The following is a 23,788-nucleotide window of genomic DNA, read 5'->3' on the forward strand; positions in this document are numbered from 1 at the left end:
CTCCTTGCTCTTGCAATTGCGTCAGCTGCCGCCTTCGAAAAGCCTTTAGCTCTTGCAAGTTTTTTGATAGTCTGAAGGCAGTCATTTGTAGAACTTGGAGGTTTTGGTGATATCTTTCCAAGTGGGGTTGTTTGAGTAGATCTATTCTGACAGGTAGTCTTCTCGGGGTGTCCACCATCCATTCCAGTACCTCTGTGAACCATTCCTTTGTAGGCCAGTAAGGAACCACTAGGGTCATCCTGGTCCCCTCATGAGCTACGAACTTCTGCAAAACTCTGTGAATAACTTTGAACGGGGGAAACGCATACACGTCTAGGTTGGACCAATCCAGCAGGAAAGCGTCTATGTGAACCGCCTCGGGATCTGGAATGGGAGAACAGTAAGCTTCCAACTTCCTCGTTTGAGCTGTGGCGAAGAAGTCTACGCATGGTCGGCCCCAAATCCGCCACAGGCTCTTGCAGACGTCCTGGTGAAGCATCCACTTTGTCAACAGAATTTGATTCCTTCTGCTCAGCATGTCTGCCCTCACATTCTTTTCGCCTTGAATAAAGCGGGTAACCAGAGTAACATCTTTCTCCTTTGCCCAAAGAAGGAGTTTTTTGGCGGTCTCGTATAGAGAGTAGGAGTGAGTGCCTTCTTGATTCTTGATGTAGGCCAACGCTGTTGTATTATCGGAGTTGACCTGAACTACTTTTTTCTCCACTAGGCATTCGAATTCTATCAGAGCCAGAAGGATAGCAGTCAGTTCCTTCTGGTTGATGTGCCACTATCTGATCTCTGGTCCAAGAGCCCGAGACTTCCATCTTTCCCAGTGTTGCTCCCCACCCCTGAGTCCGGACGCGCCGGAGAACAACACTAGGTCTGGGTTCCTCTGATGCAAGGAAAGTCCCTCTTGAAGTTTTAGGGGATCGTTCCACCATTGTAGGTAATGTCTTATTTGTTGTGAAATGGGTATACACTTTGTTTCTAATTCCTTGTCTTTGTCCCAGTTCCGATTCAGATGGAACTGTAACGGACGAAGGTTCAGTCTTCCTAATGAGATAAACTGCTCTAGAGAGGAAAGGGTCCCCAGCAGACTCATCCATTCCCTCACCAAGCAAGTTCGTCTCTTTAGGAATTTCTGAAGTTTTTCTAAAGCTTGTTCCGTCCTTGATATTGACGGAAAAACCCGAAAAGCTTGACTCTGAATCCTCATCCTAAGGTACTGAATCTCTTGGGATGGGGTCAGCTGAGACTTCGTTTTGTTTATAAGGAGTCCTAGATTCTCCGATAATTGAAGAGTCGTCTGAAGATCCTCCAGGCAGCGAGTGTAGGAAGGAGCTCTGAGGAGCCAGTCGTCCAGATATAGGGAGACTCTGATTCCTCGTGTGAAGCATTCCAGCTAGTCTCATGAAAATCTGAGGAGCGGTGCTTAGGCTGAAACATAGGGCTCGAAATTGGAAAGTTTCTCCCCCGTGCACAAACCTCAGGTATTTCCTGGAGCTCGGGTGAATGGGAATATGGAAATACGCATCTTGAAGATCCATAGACACCATCCAGTCGTGTTGTCTGACTGCTGCTAGAACGGATTTGGTTGTTTCCATCGTGAATCTTGTCTTTTGAACAAACACATTGAGAGCGCTCACGTCTAGCACCGGTCTCCATCCCCCCGAACTTTTGGGAACCAGGAACAATCGATTGTAAAAACCTGGAGATTCCGGGTCCAGAACTTTTTCTATAGCCTGTTTTTGCAGCAGCAGAACAAACTGCTGTTGCAGAACGTCCGCTTTGATTTTCGTTCGGTAATTGGCCGAAAGGTCTACCGGTCTTGTAGCTAAAGGTGGCTTCCTGAGGAAAGGGATCTTGTACCCCTCCTTGATTAATTGAACGGACCATGGATCCGCTCCTCTCCTCTCCCATTCCAGCCAGAAGTGTGTTAGTCTGGCTCCAACCGCTGTCTGAAGGAGAGTCTTCTCAGACTCTGCTTCTCCCCTGTCTATGGTTTCTTCTCGTAGATCTTTTGATCGTAGATCTTGAATTCCTTCTACTGAGGGTTCTGCCTCGAAAGGGCTGAATTAATTTTCTGAGAAGCGAAGCTAGAAGGTAGAACTTTCTTTGCAGTTTTGGTGATTAGATCTTGTGTAGTTTTTTGAGTTAAAGCTGAGGATACCTCCTTCACTAATTCCTGAGGAAAAAGATGCATCGAGAGAGGGGCATAAAGAAGTTCTGCCTTTAGGATGGGCATAACTCCATTGGCAAGAAAAGAGCAGAGATGTGCCCTTTTCTTCAAGACTCCCGCAGAGAAGAGAGCTGCCAGTTCATTGGCTCCAACTCTGAGAGCCTTGTCCATGCAAGACATAACATGAATAAGATCTTTGGTGTCTGAATCTAATAAGGTCTCAGTCTTTTTCCCCAAAGCTCCCAGAGTCCAGTCCAGGAAATTGAAGACTTCGAAAGCTCTGAAAATTCCCTTAAGGATGTGATCCATCTCCAAAGGAGACCAGAAGACCTTGGATTTACCCATAGCAACTCTGCGAGAAGCGTCGACCAGAGAAGAGAAGTCCCCCTGGGAAGAGGCAGGAACTCCCAGGCCGGGAGCTTCTCCGGTCTCATACCAAATGCTAGACCTCGACTTAAGTTTAGCTGGAGGAAAAGAGAACTGTTCGTCCTTGGTCCTTTTTGGAGCTCATCCATTCTTCCATAACTCTCAAGGCTCGCTTGGAGGAACGAGACATGATCATTTTAGTGAAAATAGTCTTCTTCGGAGTTTTCCCGAGGGTAAATTCCGAGGGAGGAGAACGGGGGGCGGCTGGCATGAAGTTGTCCGGAAAAAGCTCCGTAAACACTTTCATCAACTTCTTCAAGTCTGAGGAAGGAAGTTGAGATTCTTGTTCCTCTTCGTCGGAAACTTTCTCGAGGAGAACATCTGGAGAGGGAGGAAGATCGTCGTTGCCTTCCGCTTCCTCCGAATGCTGTGCGGAAACCGAAGTAGCGGCGTCCTGTTTACTAGTTGCTGCTTCCAAAACAAGAGAATCCTCGACCAGAACGTCCTGTAGACTACGGTCTTGACGCTTGGTATCCTGACGCCCAACTGCATGAATATCCTGGCGTCCAGTATCATGACGCTTGGCGTCCTGGCGTCCAACTTCGTGACGCCTGGCGTCCCGGCGTCCAGAATCTTGACGTCTGGCGTCCTGGTGTCCAAGCTCTTGACGCCTGGCGTCCTGGCGTCCATCCTCTTGCGCAACTCGGGCATCCTGGCGTCCAGACTTCTGACGATCGTTGTCCCGTCCAACCTTAAGGTCGCTTGAGAGCTGGCCGCCTGTGCGACATCTGTCAAAAGCTTCCTCAGGCTGACGAGAACTGATTGAGGCCCCTTGAGTAGGAGAAACATTCTTCCCACGTTCGCTGTCCCGCCGCCCCTTGAAGTCACTTGAGCACTGGCCGCCTGTGCCACATCGGTCAAAAGTTTCCTCAGGGTGACGAACAGCCAAAGGTGGGCAAAAGTTATCCGTCTTTTCTGCAGGCTGGCAAGCTTGCATAAGGGAAGAAAGTTTCTGCTGCATATCTTTCAGCAGAGACCATTGTGGAGCTTCCTTCTGCTGATGACAGACTGGGGAAGCCGCAAGATCTAACGAGCCCTCAACTAACTGAACAGGTTGAGGAGAGTGCTCTGGGGACGATTCCCAATTCGAAGGAGGAGGGGGAGCGTGAACAGAAGAAAGAAAAGCGTCCGACGTCTTCTTGCTGCCAGGCGTCCTGGTTGAGACTGGCAATTTACGCCTGCACTTGGAAGGAGAGCTACCTTCAGAACTGAAAGGGAAGCGTTCTGGACTGCTCCAATGGCTACACCCCGGAGCTTGAGAAGACTCCAAACGACGTCCTTCAACATAGGGGAGCTTCCTCTTGAGCGGTCTAGATTCGTAGGCCCGACGCCAGCCTCGTTTGGGAACTGTGTCATCAGAAGACAAAGAGCACATATTAACCTCGCCTTTCCTATGGCGAGGGTGAGCATCCTGGGGAGCGTCTACAGGAACACTCGAGGGGACGACCACTCGGGAGCTAAAATCTCTCGCCTCCCTTCGCCTGTCGACTTTCCTTCTCCCAGGGGTTGGGGAGCTTGGAAGAGGTCTAGGGCTAGGAGCACGACAGATCCGAGCGGCCGCACCCTCCACTGCACTTGTACTAACTTTATCACCGACACTTGCACTTTCAAGATCTCTCATGTTAGACCACAATTTCTCTCTGTCTTGAGCGAGGGATTCAACACGTTGGCCAAGGGCTTGAATGGCCGCCATCATATCCTTGAGAGATGGGTCTTTACCTGAATCAGTAGGGGGATCAGGAACTACCACGACAGGGGAATGATCAGAAGGTTCATTAGTTTGGGGCAAAGAATTATCAAAATCCTGGCTACCCTTGGAAGAGCAAGAAAAAGTACTCTTGGCTCTTCTGAGCCGGTCCCTTTCAAGTTTCCTTACGTAGCGGTTATACTCAATCCACTCCCTTTCAGAAAGACCCAAGCACTCATCGCATCTATCACCTAGCTCACACCTCTTGCCCCTACATTTCATACATACCGAATGAGGATCTAAAGAGGCTTTAGCAAGCCGAGTCTTACACCCCCTAACACACATTCGCACACTCGAGGAGTCAGACATGGTAGCAAATCCAAAGAGAGATCAAAATACAAGTCCAAGGGTCAAATCCAAATCTAACTAGTCAAGAAAATCCAAGAAGACAAATTAAAAAAACGAGCGAAAGCCAAAGCCAAAGTGTACTTCACCAAAATTTGCGAAAAAACACAGGCTGAATGAGTGAAATTCCATACGATGTCACCGGAATGGCGGCAGGGAAGATCTGAGGAATACCTGGTGTGGTTCCAGATACCTGGATAGAGGGCCCATAGGTGGACCACCTGACCTACCTATCGGCGATTGCCGTGAGTTTTGAAATTCTGCCGTGACGTCAGGGACTTAAGCTATATATATATAACTACCAGTTAAGTCAGATGTTTAAAAACTGGTAATTCATGAGAGAGAGAGAGAGAGAGAGAGAGAGAGAGAGAGAGAGAGAGAGAGAGAGAGAGAGAGAGAGAGAGAGAGAGAGAGAGAGAGAGAGAGAGAGATTATGTAAATCATATGGGTACTCACCAATGATCTATGTTGATTGAAGATAATGATGATGATGATTTAACAGTGCAGTCTGATGAATGAATAATGATAGACTGCACAGCAAAGCAGAGGAGTTACGTACATCTCCTCTGTGGGTACTTCTTCCCCGTCTTAACACAACATACATTGCTGTATTAATAACCTTCCTCTGCTGTTTAGGCTCTTTCCCATGACCCATAGAAGAAGCAGGGCGTTTAGGATGCATCTTACAGTGGTATGATCCACGAAGATAACTTACATGTGTATGTACGCACAATTTAAAACTAGCCAAAACATTACACCTTAAGCCTTAGCAGAGAACTGTGTGAGGGTAGGACTAACTACGCATCGTATGCTTTGCGCATCGTGTACTGCATAACTGTGCATTTTTTATTGATTTTTTGTGTTTAGTAAGATGATTTTGAAATGATATTACAGTATAGTAAAGTGTTTTAGGATAAGTTTAGAGAATATTACATTATAGTAAAGTGTTTTAGGATAAGTTTAGAGAATATCTAAAATATGTGGGTAGTTTATAAAATGACGTAACTACTGTAGTACATACTGTACAATACTTACATACAAACAAAACGGTAGGTTTGTTTACGTCACGTCAATCTACGAACGTATTTTCATGTTAGTATTTTCGTGAATGAATACATTTACGATAAAAAAATTATTTACTGTACTGATTATTACAGTACCATACTGTAATATTAATGTAAACACAGCAAAGTACAGTAATCACTATGTACTGTAAAGTGTATTTTTGTCTTTTGAAAAATGTTTGTGGAACAGAGCATCTTCATCTCACTTCATTGCACCACTCCCGTGTGTTGTACATCACATTCGCATTGTGTAGTATTCAGCAAAGTCTTTTTGTTTATTTATAAGAAGGCTCCAAAATGCCCTGCTCCTGCTAAGGCTTCAGACAAAAAGCCTAAGAGACAGAGGGAGGTCATGACCCTCCAGCAGAAGGTAGAATTTATTGATATGTTAAAGTCAGGAAACACCTTCGTGGCAATAGCACATTGTCACTCGGTGAATGAAAGTACAGTCAGGTACGTAATTAATTAATTAATTAATCATTTACTGACGAAAGTGTTTACATTGTACAAATAATGTACTGTATAGTATATGCTGTACTGTAATACTGTATAAAGTATAAAAGTTACAATAATGTCATTACAATAATTAATTAATTAATTTTCTTTATATTTTCAGGTACGTCCAGAAGAGAGACAGAGATCAGGAAGGCCGTTAATATGAGCTTCTTAGGCAGTGCTGAGAAAATATGTACTGTGTGTGACAAGAACATTGTAAGGATGGAGTCTGCCTTGGCATTGTGGATATATAACTGTAGTAAGAAGAATGTGCCCCTTGGCCACATCTTCGTTGGCGAGAGGGCACGGCAACTCTAACACCAATTTTCAACAGGTGGCGGGGCGTAAGGCAATGAAGTAGCAAAAGAAGCAGACTTCTTAAGCTTCGACGAAGCCTCTGAAGAAGAGGAAGGGTTACAAGCATGACCATTGTCAGCTCCTCAAAGGGTTTCAGGCCAGCAGGGTGTGGCTCCACCGTTTCATGTAGCGATTCCAACTTAAAAACATTTTGCTGCATGGTAAAGCTGCATTGGCAGACACAGAAGCAGCAGTGAAATATCCTGAGACCTTCAAGAAGATAATCAGCGATAATGGCTACCATCCAGAACAGGTTGGTTTTAACTTGATACAATTTTTTACTTTTATTACATTTTTTAACTTAATTCCCTTCTTTTTGCAATTTTAAATGTCTTTAGCTTTACGTATTTTATTCATTTTAATCCTTTACTGTATTCCAGGTGTTCAATATGGACAAGACTGGCCTCTTCTGGAAGAGGATGCCTTCACAAACATACATCATGAAGGACAAAGCCAGAGCCTCCAGCTTCAAGGCAATGCGGCTGGCTTCATGTTTAAGCCAAGACTAATTTACAAGTCCGCAAACCCTAGGGCCCCCAAGAATAAGAATAAGCACATGCTGCCAGTGTTTTGGATGCATAATTCCAAGGCCTGGATCACCAAAATCCTTACAGATCACTGGTACCATAAGAACTTCATCCCTCAAGTTAAAGAATACCTCAGCAACTTGTGCATGGAGTTCTAGATGCTGTTGGTTATGGACAATGCTGGTGGCCACCCTGTGGATCTTTATTACGACGGCGTCCAGATTGAGTTCCTCCCTGCCAACACCACCTCTCTCCTCCAGCCTATGGACCAGGGTGTGATCTGTGCCTTCAAGGCACTCTAGACCCGGAACTCCCTCGACCACCTTGTGAAGGAAATGGGCGATGACAGTGAATTTACGCTGAAAGCGAATTGGCGGAAACTTAAGATTGCTACATGTTTGACCATCATCAGCTAATCATTCAGGGATATGAAGAAGGAGACCCTAAATGCCTGATGGAAGAAGTTGTGGCCAGAATGTGTGAACAATTACAAGGGCTTTTCTCCTCAAGAAATTCAGCATTCTGCCATTGACAAGGCAGTCCAATTGGCAAAGATCCTTGGTGGAGGATTCAATGACATCACCGAGGATGAACTTGGAACCCTAACTGATGCCCACTCTGACCCCCTGATGGACCAGGATTCAGAAGAGCTGACCAAGTCTGCCAGTGAGGACAAAGACTTGGCAGGTTCAGGAACGAGAAGGAGGAGGATCAGGGCTTGTCCTTGGACTTTGTGTCAATTTATGAGGACATTCAAGGAGGCAAAGGAGAAGATTTTGGCACATGATCCTCATATAGAATGTGCCTTAAAGTTCAATAATGACCTTAATGGGTTACTGAGGCCCTATACAAACCTCCTTAGCAGAATGAAGAAGCAGACGCAGCAGCTGCCTATCACCAGCTATTTCTCGGCGGTGAAGAAGGCCCCTCCAAAACCTCTCAAAGCCCCTGACGTGCCTCCTGAAGAAGGACTGCACAGCTAATTCATCTTCATTAGTATCTTCAATCAACAAACAAACCATTTGATTTACGTAATCTTAATATTAAACTTTGATATAATTTTAAAGCGTTCTAGCATGATAGTTTAAGGTACAATATACAGTAGAATGTATTTGGTGTTTGACATACATTATTCTATTTTTTACAGGTATTCTAGATTGTGAGTACACTGTACTACACAGCTAATTCATCATCATCATCTTCATTCAACACTGATCACTGGCGAGTACCCATATGATTTACGTAATCTTTGTATTAAAGTCTGAAATTATATTACAGTGTTTTAGAATGATAGTTTAAGGTACAGTATAAGGTATTTGGTGTTTGACAAATAGCATTCTATTTTTTACAGGTATGCACATGTATTCTAGATGGTGAGTACAGTCTGTACACTACATTAAACGAGAAGTCTACAGTAGTAGTGTACACTGCACAGCTAATTCATCAGCATCGTCTTCATGCAACATTGATCACTGTTGAGTACCCACATGATTTATTGTATATATCTTAATCTTAAACTTTGAAATGATATTGCTATAAAGTGTTTCAATGATACTAAAGCGTTTCAGTATCTGCGAAGTAGTGAATTTCCCATGATATACTGGGATATACGCGACAGACAAATCTTCAAAGTTGCAAATTACCTGCGATATAGTCAGAGAAGCAGTTCAAATAAAAACCCACGACTAACTGAAGCCACGATTGGTGATCCACAAGTAAGCAGGGACCCAGTGCACACTCTTTTATAAATGTACTGTATATAACACATAACAGTACTTACTGTGTAAACCAAATTAACTTCTTCTTTTGGCGTTTCTGCAGAGAGCATTCGAGCATCTACTCCAATAGCTCTAAGACCCATTATCTGATCCTCCATCAGCGACACCAAAGGTGACACCACCAATGAAATACCTACAAATAAAATATAATACAAAATACATATTTTATGAAAAAGTTGTATATAATTCCTGAAAGACTTGAAAAGTCAGAACAATTCATGGCTTGTATCATCCAAGTTCACACAGAAAACTCATGGCCAATAATAGATAGCTAAAGTATATGCCAATAAAAATGTTTCATTTCAACTAAAATCATAGTTTCCATTTTTCTATCATGTTTTCTTATTATGGTCTCTCCACTATCTTCTATATTTTGTGCTTTCTGCTGGAACTCCTTTCTAATTAACTACGTACATCTTTTCCATTTCTTTCTACCTGGCCAAACTGCCTCAACTTTTGAGATCTCCATTTACTGTACTGTACTTCTAAAAGACTGAAAATTTACACAGAAAAGTCAGTGTTTGAACTAAATCATTTCTAAAACCAACTAAAAAATCAAATATTAGTTAAGAACTTCAAGCACGCTTCCATCTTCTAAGTAACACAACATATCTTTGATTCAAAGATGAAGCACAGTAGTAACAGTATATAAAATTTCAAGAGTAATTTGTATTTTTCTTAACATAAAAACATGAAGTTCTTTACATAGGATTTAGCTTCATGCAAAAGCTGGAAACAGCCATTTAAACTTATTGACAAGGCAGTTAACTATCAACAGGTGGGAGGAAGCCCTGCCACCTGTCAGTTTGCAATCCACTTTGCCTTCCAGTCCAGGTGCCATATGAGAGGGGAGGCTGAGGTGAGCCACATATGTAAAGAAGTTCAGTTTCGTACAGTAGGGAAAAATGATATTTTAATGATCAAATAAAGTTTGTTCATACTTACCTAGCAGATATATATATAGCTGTATTCTCTGATAGTCCGACAGAATTTCAAAACTTACGACACACGCAGTGGGAGATCAGGTGGTTAGTACCCATTCCTGCCGCTGGGAGGCAAGTATCAGGAACCATTCCCATTTTCTATTCAGATTTTCTAGTGCCACTGTCTCCTGAGGGGAGGTGGGCGGGCACTATGAATATATATATCTGCTAGGTAAGTATGAACAAACTTTATTTTATCATTAAAATATCATTTTGTTCATGAGACTTACCCGTCAGATATATATATAGCTGAATACCACCATTGGAGGTGGGTACAGACAGAATAGGATTTAGGAAACATAATACATGTAGGTGATTGACACCTTGGTTCCTTACCTGTTAGCATAGCTGACTTCGTGATTACTGTCACCCAAGTCCGCTTCTGCTTTACTATAGTCTCCAGCAAGGTAGTGACCTGTATAGCTGGTGAGTTCTAGATGATCTGTCAACGGGGCGTGACCACGATGTGACTAGACCATATTGACCATACAATGAGGGCAAAACGAAGTAAAAACAACCACCTGACCAAGCCTAACTAAGTTAGGATAGCAAAACTAAAGCTAAAGAGTGGGAAGTACGCCTCTGGCGGTCGAGTTCAACAACCATAAAAAACACTTCCTAACCATTTTCTATAGGATAGGATGTGTGTCACTCCCTGCCCCCAGGATTGTATCTGCGGAAACGTATGGTCCTAGCGAGCAGCAGTTCTCGTATGTCGTCTTCACATCTCTCAGGTAGTGTGAAGCGAACACAGAGTTGCTACGCCAAAATGTGGCACCCAGAATGTTACTGAGTGTCATATTCTTCTGAAAAGCCACTGAAGTTGCAATCGCCCTCACCTCGTGAGCATTGACTTTCAGAAGTTTAAAATCAGTGTCTTGACAGCATAAATGGGCTTCTCTAATCGCGTTCCTCAGGAAGAACGCCAGTGCATTCTTCGACATAGGTAAGTCCGGTCTCTTCACTGAACACCATAGATTGTCCGAGGGGCCTCGACTTCCTTCGTTTTGTCCAAGTAGACCTTGAGAGCCCTGACAGGGCACAGGACTCTCTCTGGCTCTTGACCCAGAATCTCAGCCATACCCTTAATTTCGAAGCTCTTGGGCCAAGGGTTAGACGGGTTCTCGTTTTTTGCTAAAAAAGTAGGACTTAAAGTACAAACTGCGTTATGCCCTTTAAAGCCTATATGCTTACTGAAGGCTTGAAGTTCGCTAACCCTCTTCGCAGTCGCTAGAGCGGTTAGGAAAATAGCCTTTCTGGTAATGTTCCTCAATGTCGCAGAATGGAGAGGCTCGAAAGGACTGGACATCAGGAACCGTAACACCACATCTAAGTTCCAAGAAGGAGTCCTTTGCTGAGGCACCTTCGTGGTTTCGAATGACTTTAATAGATCGTGAAGGTCTTTGTTGTTAGTCAGGTCCAGGTTTCTATGCCTAAAAACGGCTGATAGCATACTCCTATATCCCTTGATAGTCGGGACCGCTAGTTTGACTTCACTCTTCAGAAACAAGAGGAAGTCAGCTATCTGACTCACAGAGGTCGTGGTAGAGGAAATGCCCTTCTTCCTACACCATCTCCTGAACACGGTCCACTTCGATTGGTACAAATTACTGGAAGAGAATCTTCTGGCTCTGGCAATAGCTCGCCACTGATCTTCAAAAACCTCTCGCTCTGGCCAGCTTCTCGATAGTCTGAATGCAGTCAGACTCAGAGCGGGAGGTTTTTTGTGGTACCTCTCGAAGTGGGGCTGTCTGAGTAGATCGACTCTCATGGGCAGTGTTCTCGGAAGTCCACTAGGAAGGACAAGACCTCTGTGAACCACTCCTCGAAGGCCAAAACGGGCGATCAACGTCATCCCTGCCCCTTCCGACGACACAAACTTTCTGATGACTTCTCCGAGGATTTTGAATGGGGGAAAGGCATAAACGTCCATCCCCGTCCAATCCCAGAGAAGAGCATCTACTGAGATCGCTCCTGGATCGAGTACAGGGGAGCAGTAATGAGGAAGCCTCTTCGTCTTGGAAGTCGCGAAGAGATCCACCAAGGGACGTCCCCATAGCCTCCACAGTCCCTGACAAACCTCTTGGTGCAGGGTCCACTCAGTTGGCAGCAGTTGTTGTTGCCGACTTAGAAGATCCGCACGGACGTTCTCCACACCTGCAACGAACCTCGTGAGGATTGTAATATTCCGGGCCTGTGCCCACAGCAGGATGTCCTTTGCTAAAGCGAACAGGGACCGAGAGTGAGTTCCTCCCTGTTTCTTTAGGTATGCCAGGGCCGTGGTGTTGTCCGAGTTGATCTGGACTACTCGGTTTGTGACTCGTCCCTCGAAGAAAAGTAGGGCCATCTGAATCGCCCCCAATTCTTTGAGATTTATGTGCCAGGACACTTGTTCCCCTCTCCAGGTGCCCGACACTTCTTCCCCCCCTAGTGTTGCTCCCATCCCGATGTGGACGCATCGGAAAACAACACTCTGCAAGGAAGAATTGAAGTGGTCTGAGATGTAGTCTCCCCAGGGAAACAAACTTCTCCAGCGATGAAATGGTCCCCAGCAGACTCATCCATTCCCTCACCGAGCATGTTTCTTTCCGCAGGAAGGCTGAAACTTTGTCTAAGCACTGTTGCTGTCTTTCTTGTGACGAAAAAGCTCGAAAAGCCACTGAATCCATCTGAATCCCCAGATAAATGATGGACTGAGTCGGGGTCAGATGGGACTTTTCGAAATTCACAAGAAGTCCTAGGGACTTCGTCAAATCCAACGTCGTGTGAAGGTCCTCCAGACACCTCGACATCGACGAGGCTCGAATGAGCCAATCATCCAAATAAAGCGAGACTCTTATCCCTGCAAGGTGAAGCCATCTCGCCACATTCCTCATTAACACCGTGAAGACCATAGGGGCTGTGCTTAGCCCGAAGCAGAGAGCCCTGAATTGATATACCTGTCCCCGCAGGACAAACCTCAGGTACTTCCTTGATAGAGGATGTATAGGGACGTGAAAATAGGCGTCCTGGAGATCCAGAGAAACCATCCAGTCGTCTGGTCTTAAGGCTCCTATAACCGACTGGGACGTCTCCATTTGAACTTCTCTTTCAGAATGAAATGGTTCAACCTGCTGACGTCCAGGACTGGTCTCCATCCTCCTGACTGCTTCGGGATCAGGAACAACTTGTTGTAGAAGCCCGGGGATTGTAAATCTGAGACCTGTTCCACAGCTCTCTTCTCGAGCATCTGCTCGAGCAGGTCGAAAAGAATCTGCTGCTTCTCCTGCTGATAGCTGATAGGAGGGCGACAGATCCTTGGGCTTTGTGCACAACGGAGCTAAGACGAGGAATGGGATCTTGTATCCCTTTTCGATGACTTCGAGGGACCCTCTCTCTCTCCAGGCTCTTGCAAAGGAAAGAAGCCTGGCTCCAACAGGTGTTTGGAGGTCCACAGAGTCACTTCTTGCCCCTAGGTTTGGAAGGGGCTCTACCTCTGGAGAGACCTCTTCCTCGAGAGGACGATCTCGAAGAGGCTCCTCCACGAAAGGGCTTCTGTATCTTGGAAGCCTGCCCAAGGGAAGAAGTCGAAGGGACTGCTGGACGTCTAGAAGACTGGGCCAGGAGTTCTTGAGTAGCCTTCTCTTGCAAAGTGGCGGCAGTATCCTTGACTAAGGACTGGGGAAAAAGATGGCTAGACATCGGGGCGAACAGCTACTCTGCCCTCTGTGAAGGAGAGACCGACTTCGCAGTGAAGTTGCAGTATAAGGACCTCTTCTTTAAAAGCCCCGTACAGAAGTGGGCAGCCAGCTCTTCGGAGCCATCCCTGACAGCCTTGTCCATGCAAGCTAGGACACTGAATAAGTCCCCCAGACTAATGGAGTCAGGGCTTCAAGCCTGCAAGTCCAGGACTCCCACACACCAGAAAGTTGAAAACTTCCATTGTTCTGAAGAGACCTTTCAGATGGTGATCAGTTTCAGACAACGTCCAGGACACCTTCGCTGACGAAAGGAGAGACCTCCTAGGAGCGTCCACAAGGCTGGCGAAGTCCCCTTGGGAAGAGGAAGGAACTCTCCAACCAACATCCTCTCCCGTCTCGTACCAAATCCCCGCTTTCCCACTCAATCTTGACGGAGGCAGTGCGAAAGAAGTCTTGTACTGGGCCTTCCTGGAGTCCATCCACTCCTGAACTTTCTTAAAGGCCCTCTTCTTGGAGAGAGACGTGGCCATCTTCACAAAACCTGAAGTCTTCTGTGACTTTGATGAGGTTAACTGCGAAGGAGGAGGGCGAGGAGCTGCCGAAGGGACGCCTGACCGTTGGGAATGCTCTTCATCCCCTTTGCGGCTGTCGACATTCCTCCTCCACTGGTCCTGGGAGTTTGGAAGAGGTCTAGGCCTAGGAGCGATGCAGAGCCAGTCAGACCCCCCCTCCACTACACTGGGGACACTACACAAATCACTGTCACTTTTTACCTTCTTCTCCTCCATTGCACGCAGCTGCGATTGCATCTTACGGATCGTGGTTTTCATGGCAGCCATCTCAGACGACGAATCCGCAGGTTCGATGAAGGGTGAAGGAGCTGAAACCAAAGGAGTGACAGGAGAATCTGCGAGAATATTAGGGTCTACTTCCACCTCCTTCGAGAGAGGCCTACTAGAGCTCCTAGAAGAAGCCTTCCTAGCTCTATCCTTCTCCAACTTACGTACATAAGCACTCAAAGCCTTCCATTCTTGTTCAGTCAGATTCTCACATTCAGTACAAGTATTATCAATACAGCAGTCATTCCCCCGGCACCTCATACATACAGTGTGAGGATCTACCGAAGCTTTCGGTAGTCTCACCTTACAATCAGGTCTAACACACACACGAAAAACAGGTGCAACATTCTGATCAGACATCCTTAAAGAAAAATCCTAAGCCAAATTCAAAAACAATCCACAAAAGCGTATGCCAAGCCAAAGATCCAACACGTCACCAAAGGTCAGTCCAAAATAAATCCTTAGCAAGCGAAAAATGAAAATCCAAGCAGGAGGAACCAACAACAGATGTTGCGGAACCAGCGACAGAGAAAATCTGATTAGAAAACGGAATGGTTCTATTCCCGCCACCCAGCAGCGGGAATGGTAGATCACCTGACCTACCTGTCGCGTGTGCGCGAAATTTGAATTTCTGTCGGGAACGTCGGAGACTATAGCTAAGTATATATCTGAAAGTTAAGTTGCATGTACAAAAATATCATTTTTGTACATGCAACTTACCAAATCAGATATATACTTAGCTGATTGGTACCCTTGGAGGAGGGTAAGAGACAGCTAATATCTAAAAACAGGAAACAACATATGTTGTAGGATATAAAAAACCATGGTTCTTACCTGATTGGGCAGAAGACTTCATGGATACTGTCTATGAGTCTGCTTGCCTCAAGAGCTTCAGCGAGGTTGCGACCTATGACTGACAGCCCTTCTGGATCGTGTCAATGGGGTTGACCCACTTACATGACAGAGCCTTATGGATCGTGTCAATGGGGGCTGACCCACTTACATGACAGAGCCTTTACCTGAATCATGTCAATGGGGGCTATCCCTCTTACATGACAGAGCTTAGGTATCAATAAAACAACAAGGAGCACAACAACCAATCCCGACCACCTGACCAAGCCTAACCTTGTTAGTGTTACGAATTGAAAGGGGGGCTAACTCCCACACCCTCTTCCAATCAACCTTAAAACACACATCACAAAGCATTAAAAAACAACTAAAATAACTAAAACTATAAAGGATTAGTCCCAGCTCCCTGTCCCAGCACCGAATCCGAAGATACGTACGCTCCTAGAGAGAAGCACTTATCATAAGTAACTCTAACATCCCTCAAATAATGAGATGCAAAAGTAGAGTTACATCTCCAGTAAGTCGCCTCTATAAGTGCCTGGAGAGACAACGTTTTGTGAAAAGCCAAAGATGTCGCAATGGCTCTCACCTCATGTGCTTTCACTCTAAGGAGCTTTAGGTGCTCATCCTCACAAGACAGATGCGCTTCTTTGATGACGTCCTTAATGAAAAAAGCTTGTGCATTCTTCGAAATGGGCTCTGGGGATCCTGACTGAGCACCAGAGACTCTCGACTGTACCTCCCAGCTGTTTCTTCTTATCAAGGTAGAATTTGAGGCTCCTAACCGGACACAGAGTCCTCTCCACCTCTTGCCCTGTCACTGTTGAAAGGCCTTTTATCTCAAAGTTTCTTGACCATGGTTTAGAAGGGTTTTCATTCTTCGCCAAGAAGAAGGGTTTGAAGGAGCAAATAGCTGAGTCTTTCTTAAACCCAACCCTACCTTCCAAAGCTTGTAGTTCACTTATTCTCTTAGCAGAGGCTAGAGCAAAGAGAAACAGTGACTTCCTGGTCAGATCCCTGAAGGAAGCTTTTTGAGGAGGTTCAAATTTCTTGCATATTAAATATTTTAAAACCACATCTAAATTCCAACTGGGAGGCTTCGAGGTCTTGGATTTAGACGTCTCAAAAGACCTAATGAGATCGTGTAGGTCTTTGTCTTCAGAGATATTCAGACCTCTGTGTCTGAATACTGAAGCCAGCATACTTCTGTAACCCTTTAGCGTCGATACAGCGAGGTTGCACTGATCCATCAAGTAAAGAAGGAAGTCAGCGATGTCTGTCACAGAGGTACTGGAAGAGGATATCTTCTGGGTCTTGCACCATCTTCTAAAAACTTCCCACTTAGACTGGTAGACGCGCAAGGTTGAGGTTCTCCTGGCTCTGGCAATAGCCTTTGCAGCCTTGCGCGAAAATCCCTTCGCTCTGACCAGTCCTTCGATAGTCTGAAGGCAGTCAGATTGAGAGCGGGGAGATTCTTGTGGAATCTGTCGAAGTGGGGCTGTCTGAGAAGATCGTTCCTGAGTGGAAGCGATCTGGGAAAATCCGTCATCCATTCCAGTACCTCTGTGAACCAATCTTGAGCTGGCCAAAACGGGGCGATCAGGGTCAGTTTCGTGCCTTCCGAAGAAGCGAACTTTCTTACTACTTCCCCCAAGATCTTGAATGGGGGAAAAGCATAACCGTCTATTCCGGACCATTCTAAGAGAAGACCGTCTATGGCAACTGCCCTCGGGTCTGAGATCGGAGAGCAGTAGTTCTCCAATCTTGCGTTCCAATGAGTGGCAAAGAGGTCGATATTCGGCCTTCCCCAAAGGCTCCACAGCTTTTTGCAAACCTCTGAGTGGAGAGTCCACTCCGTGGGTAGGACTTGATCTTTTCTGCTTAGCAGATCGGCCCTCACATTCCTTTCCCCTTGCACGAACCTGGTGAGGAGTCTGATCTTTCTCTCCTCTGCCCACAACAACAACATCCTTGCTGTTTCGTAAAGGGAGAAGGAATGTGTTCCTCCCTGTTTCCGGATGTAAGCCAGGGCTGTAGTGTTGTCCAAGTTTACCTGAATCACATATCCTGTGACTAGTGGCTCGAACTGGATGAGAGCTAGATGCACCGCGGACAGTTCTTTCTTGTTGATGTGCCAGCTCACCTGTTCCCCCTTCCAGGTGCCTGACACTTCTCTCGAGCCGAGTGTTGCTCCCCATCCCGAGACTGAGGCGTCTGAGAACAACACTAGGTGAGGGCTCGGCAACTGAAGAGGCAAACCTCGGTTTAACTTCTGAGGGTCCAACCACCAACGGAGATCCTCCTTTACCCTGTCCGATATCTGGAACGACGCTGCTAAGTCCTGAGACTTCTGATCCCATCTCTCCTTCAGGTAGAATTGAAGGGGTCTTAGGTGAAGTCTTCCTAAAGAAACGAACTGTTCCAGAGAGGAAAGGGTTCCCAGCAGACTCATCCATTCCCTCGCGGAACAATGTTCTTTCTTTAGGAAGACAGTCAACTTCTCTAGGCAGCGATCTCTTCTTTCCCGGGATGGAAACGCTAGAAAATCCAGAGAATCCATCCAAATCCCCAGGTAGACAATGCTCTGCTGCGGAATCACCTGGGACTTCTCGAAGTTTACTAACAGTCCTAGGGACTGGGTCAAATTTAGAGTGATAGACAAGTACTCCAGACAAAGATCCTTCGATTGTGCTCGAATCAGCCAGTCATCTAGATACATAGAGATCCTTACTCCCTCTAGATGTAGCCAGCGTGCTACATTTCTCAAAATGCCCGTGAACACTTGGGGGGCCGTCGAAAGTCCGAAGCACAGGGCCCTGAATTGGGAGACTCTTCCCTGAACCACGAACCTTAGGTATTTCCTTGAAGAGGGATGAATAGGTATGTGGAAATAAGCGTCCTGAAGATCCAGGGAGACCATCCAATCCCCTGGACGAAGGGCAGAAAGAACCGAAGAGGTTGTCTCCATGGTGAAGTTCGTCTTGATAATGAAGAAGTTCAGGGCGCTTACATCCAGAACCGGCCTCCACCCCCCCCCGAAGATTTCGGCACCAGAAACAGCCGATTGTAAAGACCTGGGGAATGGAGCTCTTGAACCGGCTCTATGGCTTCCTTCTCCAGCATTTGTTCTACTGCTTGTAGAAGGGCCTGGTTCCTGACAGGATCCTTGTATCTGGCTGATAACTCCCTTGGAGTTGTTGTCAAGGGAGGTCTCTCCTTGAAAGGGATGAGATAACCTTTCCTTAGAACAGAGAGGGACCATTCGTCCGCCCCTCTCTGTGCCCAGACTTCGGCAAATCTCAGAAGTCTGGCACCTACTGTTGTCTGGAGTACTTGCATCTCATTTGGTCTTTTTAGTAGGACGTGAGGAAGACCTTCCTCTTCTCTCTGGTCTTCTGAAAGGGTACCTTCTTCTTGGTGAACGGAACAGCAGGCCTCATCCTCTTGGAAGACTGAGCCAGAAGATCCTGGGTCGCCTTCTCCAATAAGGAGCGAGAAATCTCCTTAACAGTTTCTTGGGGAAAAAGATGAGACGACAGAGGAGCAAACAACAGAGAGGACCTCTGGAGAGGAGACACAGATTTAGTGAGGAAGGAGCTGAATACCGATCTCTTCTTAAGTATTCCAGCTCCAAACAAGGCAGCGACTTCAGAAGATCCGTCCCTCACCGCTTTGTCTAAACAAGACAAAACGCTGACGAATTCATCCATGTTGAGGAATTCGGGGTCCTGCGTCCTCCTGGCCAATGCCCCAACAGACCAATCCATGAAGTTGAAAACCTCCAAAACACGACAAAGGCCCTTGAGGAGATGGTCCAGCTCACACATTCCCCAAGTTGTCTTCGCTGAAAGGAGAGAGAGCCTTCTGGAGGAGTCCACCAGAGAAGAAAAATCCGAATCTGCCGATGAGGGGAGACCCAACCCCATCGGTTCCTTGGTCTCGTACCATATCCCAGACTTTCCCGAAAGTCTAGAAGGAGGAAAAGAGAAAACAGTCTTGCCTGCTTCCTTCTTCGACTGCATCCACTCCCCAACGCCCTTAAAAGCCTTCTTCATCGAAATCGTAGGGCGCATCTTCACGAAAGAGGAGGGTTTCGAAGACTTGGTGCTAGCCCACAAGGACCCAGGAGAAGGAGGGGCAGCATGACTAAGAGAGTCTCCAAACTCCTGAACCAGTAAAGCAGCCAGCCTCTTATAGTCTGAAATACCAGCGTCTTTGGGGGATTCATCCTCTGAAACTTCCTCTAAAGGGGCAGCCGGAGAAAAAGGCTTGAAGGAAGAGGAGTGCCTATCAGGAGAAGTGAGTCTGGAAGGAGAAGCACTCCTGTCCATCGAAGAGCGCCTGCCAGGAGTAGGGCGCCTGCTGCCAGACTGGCGCCTGACAGGAGAGGGGCTCTTGTCCATCGAAGAGCGCCTGCTAGGAGAAAAGCGCCTAAAATCAGAAGAGCGCCTGGCAGGAGAATGGTGCTTGCTAGAAGAGGGGAGCTTATCACGAGAGAGGCGCTTGGCAGAAGAAGAGCGCCCATCAATAGGAGAAGAGCGTCTGTGAGGAGAAGAGCGTCTGTGAGGAGAAGAGCGTCTGGAAGGAGAGGCACTTCCTTCCGAAGAAGAGCGCCTGGTAGAAACGCGCCTGCTGGGAGAAGAGTGCCTGCTTGGAGAAGAGCGCCTCCTCAAAGAAAAAAGGTTGCTGCTGGAAGGGCGCTTGACAGGATAAGAGCATCGGCTTGAAGAAGGACGCTTACTAGAGCTCTTGATAGGAAGAAAATCATCCTTCCTACAAGAAGAATCCTTGGCAAGAGACCCCACAAGAGCTGACAACTGCGCTTGGAGACCGACCAAAATCTGCTTGGTCGACTCCTTGACTCCTACTGGAGAGGACGAGGGGGATCCTCGGGCTCTCTTCTTGATGATAGGAGAATCCTCTGGGAAGCGCTCAGGGCTCGAATCTAATGCTTCTCCCCTGGGAGTCTTCCAGGACCTCTTCAGAGGGTGCGACTCCTCAGCCGAACTCCAACCGCGCCTCGGAGAAGATGAGTCAGAAGCAGAAAAACACTTCCTCAGGATGCCTTTCCTATGGCGATCCAAGGCAGCCTGGGACGCAACAACAGGGTCTGCCGAAGGAACCCCTGACCGTTGGGGATGCTCTACATCCTCCTTGCGGCTTTCGACATTCCTCCTCCACTGGTCCTGGGAGTTTGGAAGAGGTCTAGACCTAGGAGCAATGCGGAGCCGATCAGACGCCCCCTCCACTGCACTGGGAACGCTGCACACATCACTGTCACTCTTACCTTCTTTCATCGCACGCAGTTGCAATTTCATCCTAAGGATCTCCGCCTTCATTGCAGCCATTTCAGAAGACTAATCTGCAGGTTTGGTGAAGGGAGAAGGGGCTGAAACCAGGGTATTAGGAGAGTCTACAGTGTTATTATTTACTACTTCAAGCTCCGCAGAGCAAGACCTACTAGAGCTTCTAGAGGAAGCCTTCCTAGCTCTATCCTTCTCCAGTTTCTTTACATAAGAAGTCAAAGCCTTCCATTCTTTCTCAGTCAGACTCTCGCATTCCTTACACCTATTGTCAACAGAACAATCATTCCCCCTACACCTCATGCAAACCGTGTGAGGGTCTACCGAAGCTTTTGGCAACCTCACCTTACACTCTTGCCTAACACACACACGAAACACAGGTGCAACATTAATATCAGACATTTTGATAGAAAAATCCAAAAAGCAAATCCAAAAAACAGTCCATAATAGCGTATGCCAAGCCAAAGATCCAATACGTCACCAAAATCCGTCCAAAAAGATCCTCAGCAAGCGAGAACGAAAATCAAAGCAGGAGGAACCAACAACAGATGTTGCTGGAACCAGCGACAGAGAAAATCTGATTAGAAAACGGGAATGGTTCCTATTCCCGCCACCCAGCGGCGGGTAAGGTAGATCACCTGACCTACCTGCCGCGTGTGCCGCGAGATTTGAAATTCTGTCGGGAACGTCGGAGACTATAGCTAAGTATATATCTGACGGGTAAGTTGCATGTACAAAAATACAAATTACTTTTAAAATTTACTATTTTACTGATAATGGATATTTCAAGTACTTGCAGTGGTGGTTTCTGAGCAGCTTTCTCTTATTGGAATCACTTTACAAGGTTCCAGCACATCCCATGAGCTGGAACCTTATAAAGTGATTCGCAGTGTATATTTGCTAAGCAAAGGAACTGAAATAAAAGGGAAAGACTGGAATGGTTTATTGACTGAACAGGTATTTAGGAAGCTTAGTTATTGGTTAGGCAGGTTTGTCCACTAAAGTGTTGCTTCCAGGAATCAGAAGTTAACAACCTGTACATACTGTATATACACCTCTAGAGGCGCTCACTGTAAGTGTCCCTGAGAGAAAGAAAACTATTAGAGCCCTGAGAGACTTTTGAACTTGACAGCAGCTGGAAGCAAAGCGGAGTGCAGACCAACAGGTGGGAGGGTTTTCCCCCTACTTGTCGGTAGTTAACTACCTTCTCAATAAGTTTGAATTGTGCGTTTCCAGCTCACACTTAAAGCTAAATTCCTGTGTAAAGAATGAAAGTTTGTATTTGTGTAGGAAGAAAACTCTTCTGGTATCATGCTTTACAAAGTAAATAAGGACTTGCATGGGGCCAAAAGCATCACCATACCTTGAAGATTTTTACAAATAATGATTTCTGGAATGTTCAAATATTTGTGGAAACATAATACAATTTTACAGTAAACCCCCTCTATTCGCGTTCTCACAATTCGTGGACACACGATTCGCGGACTTACCTATTCGCAGATTTCTCTATGCAACATATATACACATTATTCGCAGAATAATCACCCATTCGCAGTATTTTTCACAGAGAAATATTCACTAATTACTGAATTTTCATATGTTTTTCATGACTAAACGCACTTTTTGTGATAAAACTATTAAAATACTCAGGTAGTGCTCGAGTTACGATAATTCGATTTTGCAGGAAGGGAAGCAATTAATACCGACAAGACAATATTTATAAAATATTTTAATATTTCATGTGGGCACAGGCAGCAGCGTACAATCAGGCAGTGAGAGAGACCAAATTACAATAGACCAACTTCTTTTCCTCCATCTCTTTATCTCATCTTCTAGTTAAAAAAGTAAAAGAGAATGATAAAAGTATTGTTAATGACATTATACTCTTGCGCAAATGCATACAGCCATAAACAACCGAACGAGAAACTGGTGTTTTCCTCATAACCGAATCGGATAACAACAGCCGTTTTGCATTTATTTCAACCATCGTACGCTAGTAAACAATTAGTAGAATAGGACTGATATATTTTTACATTATACCCATATTTGCTACAGATAAAAGATTGGCAAGGAAATATACTGCTAAATTTAAGCTGCAAGTTGTATTTGAAGCTGAGAAAACAATGTTCAAGCTGCTAATGACAATAAATTATCGTGCATCGGCAACATGGATGAATCTTGAAATTGGAGAGAAAGTATTTTAATCAAAACTACTGGGCATGAAAGAACACATTACTGCTGTTTTTACGCCGATAAACGATAAATATGTAAAGCTCGTTATTATGATGAAATCAAGTGAAAATAGCGAACGGAATCTTGATTTTTTCACACAAACGAAGCCCCCAAACAGCCAATGTCATCGACTCATCTATTAACGAAAAAAAATAGCTAAAGTAATTTCATAACAAGACGTATTCAAGTTATATTTCGACTTAAAAAACACTTCGTATAATGAAAAATAACCTTGTCCCATATAAATAAAGTATCTAGAGATTCATTTACGCTAACTGGAAGCAAGAAAGGCGCTCTAAACTGAGTTAAATACGGAGAAATAAACTTATCACGTAATCGATTTCCAAACCAATACTTTGATCGCTATGATCGCAATTTATAATACAAAAGCAATATAAGAATATACACAATATTATTGGATACAGTAAAGTAAAGCATAACACTTTAAAAGATCCATGGAAAAGATGCATATTCATTATGTTGATGTTTATATAATACGATATTAATGCGTGAATATAGATTACAGTACAATGTACACTAGGCTATCTTAAACGTACACAATATGCCATAGTGTAGGCTAAGTTAATTCTTGTTTGTTATTCAATTTCTCTTTGTATTAAATTACCATAAGTCACTCTGCATGAACCTCCAGAATTAGCTGATATTACTAATTACTATATCGTGTATGTATAGAGTATACTTTATAGTAGGCTAGGCTACTATATATGTATACATGGTACTGAATACCCTAGTGTAGGCTAGGCTATACTCGAGATACGTTTTTTCCAAGAAACAATTAGTTTTTTGGAACCTAATCCTATCGTAAGTAGGATAATACCTGTATAAGCATTTTTAGGGTTTTTTTCTGTGCTTGGACTATCAAATTAGGCAGTTCTAAGTGTTTTTAGAAGGGTTTTAAGTATTTGCGGATTTTAGCTATTCCAGCACGCATTCCCCATGAATATGGGGGCTTTACTGTATTTCCATACCAGTTAATTACTATCA

At 45.2% G+C, this 23,788-nt stretch overlaps 1 protein-coding gene across 4 annotated transcripts in view; it reads right to left on the reverse strand.

Annotated features, from left to right (window-relative positions):
• LOC136831343 (ATP-dependent DNA helicase Q1-like) overlaps positions 1–23,788 on the reverse strand; it is a 443,841-nt gene that overhangs the window by 309,215 nt on the left and 110,838 nt on the right. For all 4 annotated transcript variants that reach the window (XM_067091647.1, XM_067091648.1, XM_067091649.1 and 1 more), the window contains one exon: positions 8,900–9,030. In XM_067091647.1, coding sequence (XP_066947748.1) covers positions 8,900–9,030 — 131 coding nt within the window. The remainder of the gene's footprint in view (positions 1–8,899; positions 9,031–23,788) is intronic.

This window comes from Macrobrachium rosenbergii, chromosome 48 (assembly GCF_040412425.1).
Source record: "Macrobrachium rosenbergii isolate ZJJX-2024 chromosome 48, ASM4041242v1, whole genome shotgun sequence".
NCBI classification, from domain to species: Eukaryota; Metazoa; Arthropoda; class Malacostraca; order Decapoda; family Palaemonidae; genus Macrobrachium; species Macrobrachium rosenbergii.